Here is a 10,284-nt window from a genome sequence, read left to right on the forward strand (position 1 = left end):
AGTGGGGCCGTGGGCCAGGGTGCTGCCCTCCCCATGGTGGACGGCTGTGCGTGCCCTTTCCAGGCCAGGGCCTCTCCTGGGCCCGCCTGTGTGGATCTTGGCTGTGTCTTCCGGTAAAATTAATCCTAGTTCTCGTACTGCTGCCACGCAGCCAGGTCCCAGGTGTTTTCAGAGGTTGCGCCTGTGACTGACCTGTCCTGCTGCAATGGATGACAGACCGTAGTCCCTCCCGTGCTGCTTCCTTCCTCTCCAGGCTGGCCCAGAAGGCACACCCTTGCCAGACCTGCAGGGCAGCTGAGGTCAGAGCTGCTGCAGCGGTGCCTCTGTGTCCTGTCTCTGACCTGCTGCCAGGCGGGCGAGGTGGCTGAGCCAGGCCCCGTTCCTGCCCTCACACCTGCTGGTCTTGAGTCTAATGGGCACAGTGGTCCGTCTCAGCGGCCCGTTCACTTATTGTTCATTCGGTGAACCAACAGTCAGAATTGTATTACAGCAGAGTCCAGGACCTTTCTTTTGCCAGGCCGTGAGCTTGGTGCCGGGGAGATACAAGAAGCCAGAGGTGGTTCCTGCCCTGCCCACAGTCCCACCTGGAAGTTGCGCTCCGATGCTGCGGTCTGTCACTTGCTCTAGGCTCGCCTGTCACCCACACCAGCCAGGCCACCTCGCAGCAACCCGCTGTGCCGAGGCTGAGCCCCGTCAGGTGCTCAGTCACCAGAAACCTTGCCCAGGGCTGCCACCTGCTCCCCTGCCGCCTGCGAGTGGCTGTCTGGATCGAGTCTCAGCATTCAGAAACTGCTGTGCTGGGCTGGTTCCCTCAGCCTTTGTCTCATTTTGGGCTGAGATCAGGTTGAGCCGGGGGTGGGGTGGGGCAGCCTGCTGGCCCCAGTGCCCCCAGGTCAGTTCCTGCGGAGGGATGGAGGCCAGGCCTCCCTCTGCCGCCCTGTGCCAGCCTGGCTCTCTGCCTTCAGGTGGGGCTTCATCCCCTTGGGCTGGCTGGGGTCCACTGCTGCAGTATTCCTGGCTGGCGCCCTCACTACTTAACAGAGGTGTCCCTCTCACTGGTGGCCAGCTGTGGCTGTCAGAACACGCAGCAGTGAGGCCAGGAGAATGCCGGCCACTCGGGGCTGGTGTGATGTCCAAGAGACAAGGGAACGTGTGTGAAGTACTCAGAGTCAGCATGGCTGGCCCTAGGGATGATGTGGGGATGGGGAGCAGGCTGGCCTGAGGCCCCAGGAGGGAAGACTGGTCACAAAGCCCTTGTGAAACAAGGGCAGGGTGGGGGCAGGGGGACTTCGTCACTGGACCTCCCTGATGGCCCTGGGAAGTGGGGACCAGTGGACTGGCCAGAGAGGCTGGTTGGGGGATCATCAGGGGCCGATTGCTCACCCTGTCCTGTGTAAGGGCTTCCCCAGAAACTACTGCATGGTCATCACCTGTGACCCTTGTGCAGGTGGTGACCTAAGCCTCAGACCTGAGGTTCCTAGTCCAGGTGTTCTGGGCTAATGGCCAGCCTGGTGGCCGTGCCCTGGCTCCCTGCCTTCCCGATGCTGGGCCAGGGCTGCAGGTGACAGGATCGGGGGGCCGCACACCTGCCCTCCGGGGAAGGAATAGTGAGCCCTGGTTTGTAAGTGACAAAACTAAGGCAGAAGTCAAGGGATGGAGTGCTACTGCAAACTGTTTCCAGAGAATATTTAATAACAGAAATGTTCAAAATATGTCATAGATTGAATAATTCAGATCACCAAGCAGCGCATAGAGTACGATCCTAACTTTGTAGAATACCCATATATTATATAAGGAGACCGACAGGAGTGTGCTAAGGAAAGAAGCCTGGAAGGAATTATTAACCCCGGTTGTCTCCACGTGGTGAGATTGTGTGTGTTTGTATTCTGCTTTTGATTTTTAAGACTGTCCCCGACACACACGTAATATTTTCTTAAGTGAGAAAAACTTTTTATTTTTTTTTTTAAAGAGGGCCAAATGCTCGCTCAAGGCTTCCCAGTGAGGAGACAAACCCCAGAAAGTTTCCCCTTGAGCTGCACTAGTGAGCAGGGCCGTGGGAGGACAGAGAGGGGGCAACGCTGCCATGTCCCCTGCTGGCCGCTACGCACCCCCCCCCCCCCAAACGGAGGGTCCACACCTCACCCCAGGAGACTACCAAGTTTTTATTTTTTTAGGAAAAGCACAGCTTTGAAGAAAGTACAGCAGCACCTCCAAGGACACATTCTGGGAGGAGTGGGTTTTAATAGGAAGGTACGTGGGAGAGGCCCACATTTGCAAATTCATTTAAAATAAGGCCACTAGGGCTTCCCTGGTGGCGCAGTGGTTGAGAGTCCGCCTGCGATGCAGGGGACATGGGTTCGTGCCCCGGTCTGGGAAGATTCCACATGCCGCGGAGCGGCTGGGCCCGTGAGCCATGGCCGCTGAGCCTGCGCGTCCGGACCCTGTGCTCTGCAACACAACAGAGAGAGGCCCGCGTACCGCAAAAAAAAATAATAAAATAAGGCCACTAATAATGCTGTTCATTCAGTGCAGGTGTGCAGACCCAGTGCTGAGTGCTCCGAACAGACCTGCTCCCCGCACTGGGCCCGTTCTACAGAGGGAGGAGCCGGCTGCCCGGTGCGCAGTGTGGTCAGATCAACAAGAGGCAGAGCCAGGGCTTGTTGCCAGCGGGTCTGCGAGCTACAAAGCTCACCCTCTCCTGTCACAGCTTCCTTCCCTATGAAGTTACAGGGAATTTCTTGAAGAATGTCACCTACTTCCCTACATAGAGACACACAAGAATAGGGCTTCACCCGATGAGCTGGCCTCTGGGCCAGGATCACGCTTCGGTTATGAAGATGTGCACCAGGGGTGAGGTGACAGAGCAGTGTGCCCACACAGCATGGCCCCAGGCGCTGCTGTTCCTTTGGGCCCACCCTCTCCGGCAGTGCTTTACTTTGCCACCAGTGAGCCTGAGCTGACCGCCCTCATTTATGCTTCTCATGTGCAGCCTTGAATGTGACCCAGACTGCCAAGGGCAACCAGATAAACGAGGTGGGCCTAGTGACTGACCACTGCCACCTCATCAGCTTTCCGTCCTTAATTGTCTCCCTTCTCTGAAGCCTTTTCTATTTGATTTCATTTGGTGGCCACCTGGATGGCTGAAGGTGCTAGAAGTGTCAGGAAGGCCATAACTGCTGGACTTTTGGCTTTATTGCACGAAACGGGAGTCGTATCACAATCCTATGTTCCTTTTGTTCTACACCTCTGAGGGCAGGGCAGGGCAGTCCACATCTTCAAAACATTCACTTCATAAACTTCCCTGGTGCCCCAAACCATGCCAGGTTATGTGCTTAGGCACTGAAGAAACCTAACACTGACATTTGTCAAACGTTTCTAAGCCTCCACTGCCCTTGATGTTGGAAGGAGAGAGCACTGAATAAGGCCCTGAAATGGCAGGTTTCAAGTCCTAGGACAGCTGGGCACTCAGGCCATGTCTTGGCTCTCTGAGAAGAGATGGCCAGAGTGGCAGGCAGATTCTCTGGCTGGAACGGCCTTTGAAGACGTGAGAGTCCTTGTATGCCTCATGCCAGAGACAGGAAACTGAACCCTGGATCAGGGGGCACTTGCCCAGACATCAGTGGCTGAGCTGGAGCCAGAATACGGGTCTCCTGACACTTGGGCTGGTACCTGGTCCGCTCACTGCCAGCCTCAGCTCAAAGCCCCAGGCTAAAGAGGAGACCACCAACTTCCTCTGTCCATGGGGAGGGTCACTTCCTGTGCACTGGCTCCCAGAGGCCCTCCCAGGTCCAGGCGGAGGGGCTGCTGTCTTGCAGCAAGGCTCCAGCCTCCACCCCTGCTGCCAGACCTGCGCTCCCGGAGCCCCTCCTTGGCGCGCAGAGTGAATTCCATGGCTGCACATCCTGGGCTGTGCCCGTGGGTTTGGGCGGGCCCAAGCTGTGCTTTTAATGACACAGTATTTCAGGGTTCGGGCAGCTGGACGCAGTCCGCTCCACCGGGTAAATTACAGGCTTACCAAGTCAGAAATCAAATAAACACTCCAGCTGCCGGCGGCTGCTCCAAGGAGAGCAGAGGTTTCCGGGAACCGCCCCACCCAGTTCAGCTTAATTGCCTCCTGTCACTCCCCTGGGACCGGGGCCTTTTCTCTGGCTCACAGGCCCCGAGAGACAGGACAGGGCTCCTGGGCACACAGGGTGACGCAGACCTGGCTGAACAGTCTGTTTCTGACAGCTTCTGGACACGGGCAGGTGCTAACAAGCCTTGCCCTCGCTCCACGCCTGGCCCCAGGCTGCCCCGTGTCCCAGAGCACTGGAGGCAGGAGATGACAGAGAGTTTTCACTCCACATGCCAACTCTAACCTGTTGGTGGTGGCCACCTGGAGTTCTGTGCTGGTCATTTTGAAATTCTATCCAGATTTGAATAGAAAACATCAAGGTTGATTATTGATGACTGCCGTGCAGAAGGTTAAGGGAAACTGTCACCCGTGCTGGGCATTGTCACCCTGGGCCACCCGATGTATCCACCATACTTGGCTCAGCAAAAAGATAACTTCCACAGACCTGAACTCCTGATGGTTCAACATGGTGACAGACAGACGGGGTCAATAAAGCCCCCAGGATTTTTTGTTTCCCTAAAGTGTCCGTACCCTGCACGTCTTCCCCAGACAGCAGAGGCAGGTCAAGGGAGGAAGACAGGGAAGATGAATGCCATCGGCCTTGGCCCTAAATCATGCTGTTCATTTAGCTCTTTCTGGAGGCAACCCACATGCCTCCTTGTGGCCAGCGGTTTGGTAATTCATATCCACAAATATAGCCCACCGAGGGCAACTCCACACTCTAACAGAAATGCCCAGAAATGCCCAGTTTTGCACCTGGGAAGGGCAGGCATCTGGAGATGGACTAGGACCTGTCTACACATCCCCAGACCCTGTCGTGGACGGTGAAGGGCCTGAGGTGGCCATCCTGGGCTGCAGGTGCCTCTGAGTTCGTCCCACATCCGCCCACAGCTGGGCCAGCAGTGAACAAGGGCAGGTCCTCAGACAGGACTCTGCCAGCCCCAAAGAACGGTCAGCCCGTGCCTCTGGGGAGGGGGCTGGGGTAGGACCCTGCTGCGGACGCAGACCACCAGGCCGGAGTTCCGCCACCGCCTCAGGCGCCGGGCGGGGGCGGGGCAGAGGGGCCTGGGGAGGACCAGCCCCTGGCAGGATGTGGGCAGCGGAGGGGCGCCCTCGCTGCCGCCCTGCCTGATATGTGAAGGCGTTAGGGGGTGCCCCCTGCGGAGGGCTGACCTGCCCCGGTAGGGGCGGCGCAGCAGGCGGGGCGGGGCCTCAGTGGCAGCCGCAGGCGCGGACCACCATGTTGCGGTGCTTGCGCAGGATGACGTTGTTGCTGCTGTCGTAGTAGAGCACGGAGGTGGCGCTCAGCTTGGTGGGCGCGCAGCACGCCTTGGGCACCGCGTTAGGCTTCATCAGGTGCACCTGGCGGGGAGGGGGGCGGCAGGCAGAGGCGTGAGAACCGCGGGGACCCCGTCCCAGCCCCCAGCTCCTGCCGCCCGGCCTGCAGCCGCTCGCCCCTCCCCGGCGCCATCTCGCCCCGCAGCCCGGCAGGTGCTGGCACGAACTCTGCTCCGGCCCCGCCCCCTTGGCCACCCCCACCCCTCCCCCCGCCCCGCCGCTGCCCTCAGGCCCAGCCTGGGCACCTGTGGCCCCTGTCACAGCCCCTCCCCTCAGACAGGACGACCCTGACCCTGCTGGCCCCCGGCACGTGTGCCAGGTCCTGCCTGCGCCCCTGCAGCGGCGCCCCCGGGGTCCCCTCTGCTCCTCTCTCCTCCCTGCGCTTCTGCAACGTCTCTGATGGTGTTTTGTCCACATGAGCTGTTTCTGGTCCGGCTCCCCTTCCAGACTGGGAGCCGGTGAAGGTCCGTGTTACACCTGCTAGCGGCCAGACTTCTAGGCTCACCCTTGGGGTGTCCGACAGTGTTGTTTCTCAAAGCACCTCCACCCCTCGTAACGATTTCTAGGCAGAGATTGTTCTGGGCAGATGACCACTGAGGGCACAGGAACCGAGTCACCTGACCAGTTCCATGGCTGAATCCAAGGCTGCGGCACGACTGGGACCTGGCACGGGGATTCCGCTACCCTCCTCCAAACAGCTCTACCCCTAAAGACAGCCCGACTGAGTGAGCTCTTGCAGCCTCTACAAAAATATTTATCTGGAGACTCGGCAGGATGAGCTGCCGTTCACCCTGGACTCTTCATCGGGGCCCCACATGGAAGGGCCCGGAAGGCAGCCCCCCAGCCTTTCAGGGGCTGGAGAGAAAAGGGAGCCTGCTTCCATCCACCGGGACCTCCCAGGCCTAACGGAGGCCGCTGAGCAGGACCTGGGCGAAGCCGTCTCATGGGGGGCCCTGTCTGGCAGCCTGGCCCCCGGTCCCCAGAGCCCAGCCTTACCCCAGAAGCCCCAGCTCTGAGCAGCCTGCTGCCAGGACAGGCTCCATCACCCCTGACCTTCTTCAAGGAAGGCAGCTCCCCAGGGGTCCAGCAAATCCCATGTGACCATTGGGAAAGGAGGCATTATCCTGGGGTCCATGCTGCCTTAACTCATTTGCTCTAGGGCATCACCTTGAACAACCTGTAACTGCAGTGTCCAGGTCAATGTTCTAAAAAGAAGCCTCAGCAGTAAAAAACATTTAAAACACTTAGCGATAAGCAGCAGCAACAGTGTTCCTATTAGAAACTTTTTCAGCATTTAAAGTTTCCCCAGACACCGGGGCATCAAAAGCCTGTAGAGACACAAAGAGCCCAGAGGGACCCAGAAAAAAGAGCCAACGGGAAAGGAACAGGAGGGGAAACCAGAGGCGCACGGGGTACCTGGGGACTCCTGCACAGGAAGAGGGGGCAGAACACACACGTGTGTCACCCACCCCGACCCTGAGGGCGTGTGTGACACACAGGAGGCCGAACGTGCCAGTGAACATGGTGCACGTGTGTGTTCCGAGGGCACAAGTAGCCGTGTGGGATGCCCGCCTATCATGCACGGGCTGTGCCTCTGACCACCAGCAGGCGGGCCTTTGTAAGTCTGGTACCCACCGCATGGACGTGCAAGTCCCCCACGTGCACGTGTGTTCAGGTGCACGGGTTGGGGGTGGCCCACACGGGGACCAGTTTCTGCACGGCTGTGGGATTTCACTGCACGTGCACGCAGAAAGGTTTCTGTAGGCCAACTGGCCCGAGGCAGGGGAACGCAATCAGACTCACAGGTTGCATCAGACCGAAACTTTCCGGACCACCCAGTTCCAGAAACTGACCTGGAGACTTTCCGGACCACCCAGTTCCAGTAACTGACCTGGGGACTTTCCACCCGGCCCAGCCTTCCCGCCTTTCGAGGGGCGGGACTAACGGTCCCTCACGATACCCGAAAAGACCACCAAATAAGGAATACCCTGCGCCCTCCCGGATTCACCACAACCCTTTCCCTTCTTCCCCTATAAATTCTGCCCAAACTCTCGCCCGGGCGCGACTTCTCTGGCCACTTTCTCTCGGGCCAGTGAACCTCGCCCGGGAGCGTACCCGAATAAAGCTTGTTTAAGCTCTCCTCCGTTTTTGGTGCCGTTCCTTACAGTTTCCATGTAGAGAAAGCTCCCTGACACAGCAGTGCTGCCATCACCTGCTGGCTGCACGCGCCCCTCTCCTCCGCAAACCCCTCCCCTGGGCGTCCAGGCAGAGGGACGCGGTACTGACCAGGGACTGCAGGATGGCGTGGTTGGTGGCATTCATGCAGGAGTCCAGTGGGAAGGAGCACTCCCCTTCACAGTAATAGGCTGAGTAGCCTTGGGGGGCGATGACCCAGTCCTGGGGGCAGGTAATGGGAGAAGGTGAGTCCCATCCATGTGCCCCTCCCGAGCCCCCCAGTCCAGCACCTGTCACAGCACAACTCAGGGCTGCCCCTTACCCTCCCTCAGCCTCAGGGCCCACCAGCCCACCTTCGGGCCCCTCCCAGGGCAGTTTCCCCCAGAGGTCTGACATCCACCAGAAGACCCTCAGCAGACAGGGCTGGGCACGATCTCCGTCCCCTTCATGCGCCATCAGCGCTCAGCTTCGTCCTCCCCAGCCCACCCCCAGTCACAGCAAAGGCCAGAGGCACTGCCCACCCTGGCCTCAGTTTTCCTGCTGCAGCTCTGACATTTTATGGCTAAGGATTCAGACAGTCTCCATTTTCATGGTTTTCACAAAAAAGCACTTTTCACTACAAAAGCAACACATTCTCCCTTTAGAGGACTTGGAAAAACACAGAGGAAAATAAAACAAGAAAATGCAAATCCCCCATGTTTCTACCTCCTCTTGGACATACACTTGCCATCTTCAAGGTGGGGACTGTCATTTAGGAAAGAAGGAGAGTCAGGAATTACCAGCCAGCCAAGGTCCTGGAAGCTGACATAGAGCTCATGCCGACGGCACACCTGTCGGCCGTGGGAGCCGTGGACGTCGTCTGCGGGGGACAGAAGGGGCGAGGTCTTTGCTGGGGTTCCTGCTTTGTGCACCTACCACGGGGAGCTCCTGAGGTGGGGGACGCCCTGATGGGCTCATTTGTTGAGTAAATGAACGATGGGAAACTAACCCATTTGGTCTCATAAAGCCCATCTCTGCAGCTCTGCTGGCGCCGTGACCCTGGTCAAGAACCTTCGACGGCTCCAGATGATTCCCCGTGGTTACAGTCACCCCACGCTCAGCCCAGCCTCCCCTGACTTTCAGCCTGTGACTCCCCATGATCCACTCAGCAGCCCGGGGACCCTCTGCCGCCCAGCAGCCCCTCCTCCTTTCCTCTGGAGACACCCCTGACCTCATCCGCCTCTCCAGCCACGCCCATTCCACAGGACAAGTGGCTCCCACTGAGACCAAGCAAAGCGTGGCTCCCCGTGAAGGAAAGGAGAGCACCAGGGGGCTCTGATCCCCAGGGGCTTGGCCTGGTAGGGACACCTTCACAGAAACGCTTGGATCCTGCAGGGCGCCCGGGGCAGCACCGAGGGCCACCAGGGGCACCGGATTTTGACGGGGTGGGGTGGGGGGGGCCTGGTGAGCCAGGGAGGGCAGGAAGGGACTTCAGGGCAGCAGGGGCAGTGACGGCAGATGCTCAGAGCCCTGGAGACCGTGCAGTGGCTGGTCCCCAGGGTGCAGGGGCAAAGTGGTGTCAGGAAAGGTGGCTGGGTGACTGACCATGAGCCTGACCCCACTGAAGCCAGGAGGGTTCTGTCCCCACCACCTGGTCCCCAACCTCACCGAAGATCCCCGGCAGTTTGTTTGGGGGCGGCAGCTCGTTGGTTCTTTTCGGCAGCCTCCTCCTCAGGGGCCTCACCGCCCGAGGGGCTCGGACGGGGCCGGGGCTCGCCCTGAAAAAGGTGACCACGAAAGGCTGTTGGGAGCGCGGTGCCTGTTGCCCCAGCAGACCGGCCAGGCCAGGATCCACGCTGCGCCCTGAGACGGAGAGAGCAGAGAGAGCGGTCACTCGAGGGTGGGGCCCTGCACGGGGACACAGCAGGGACCTCTCTGTGGGCGGGCCAGGAGCACGGAGCCTGAGGCTACAGGGGACCCACTGGGCCTCGGTTTCCTCCTCTGAAGACCCGAGTCCCAAGTCCAGCCCCAGCCCCCAGCGGGCAGGTCTGCAGGAGCGGGGGAGGGTCCTCGGGAGCACAGGCTCGGGATTAGTGATGGTCCAGGGCACCGCCCGTTGTGACAGCGCTTTACAGCTTTCAGTCAGTTCACGTGATGATCTCAACCAGTCTTCATCGTGACGCCAGACCCATCATTTCCCTGAGAAGCATCAGAGCCCCTCGGTGACGGCTCAGAGCACCACTACCGGGGACTCTCAGAACCAGGGTTCCCATCCATCTCGGGGCCCCGACGCCCGAGTTCTACCTTCCACCCCATCCTTTCTGGGGATCAGTAGGATTTACAACACTCGACTGGCGGGAGCGGCTGCCAGGACTCAGTGCTTGCTCTGCTGAGCACCGCCCAAGAGCAGGCCACTCACCGACGCCCCCAAACGAGACCCCAGGCTCCGCGGACAGAGACATTTACCCAAGTCCACGTTCAGACACGTGCATCTAATTCCAGAGCCCTCCTTATCCATTTAAGTTCTCAACCAGCGGGTTTGTGCTTTGAAAAGGAAGAAAGAGAGCAAAGGCTGTGGGCAGAGACATGACTGGGGCCTCAGCCTAGGAGCAGTGATGCTGGTAAAGCTGAGGTTTTACCCGCAGCTGCTAAAGCCTGAGGAGGCCGGAGGAACACAC

General features: G+C 59.3%; 1 protein-coding gene across 2 annotated transcripts in view; it reads right to left on the bottom strand.

The window, feature by feature from the left end:
* Positions 1-5,326: 5,326 nt before the first annotated feature.
* The window catches only part of LOC309958711 (bone morphogenetic protein 8A), a gene marked incomplete at both ends in the record, with an annotated part of 40,452 nt that continues 35,494 nt past the window's right edge, over positions 5,327-10,284 (bottom strand). The window contains 4 exons of one of the 2 annotated variants that reach the window (XM_082834822.1): positions 5,327-5,476; positions 7,739-7,849; positions 8,407-8,486; positions 9,275-9,469. In XM_082834822.1, the coding sequence (XP_082690948.1) occupies positions 5,327-5,476; positions 7,739-7,849; positions 8,407-8,486; positions 9,275-9,469 (536 nt within the window). Of the gene's footprint in view, positions 5,477-7,681; positions 7,850-8,406; positions 8,487-9,274; positions 9,470-10,284 lie in introns of both variants that reach the window. The other variant, XM_082834821.1, reaches the window with a different exon arrangement.

Source organism: Leucopleurus acutus (assembly GCF_964270905.1).
Source record: "Leucopleurus acutus genome assembly, chromosome: 2".
In the NCBI taxonomy this organism is placed as follows: Eukaryota; Metazoa; Chordata; class Mammalia; order Artiodactyla; family Delphinidae; genus Leucopleurus; species Leucopleurus acutus.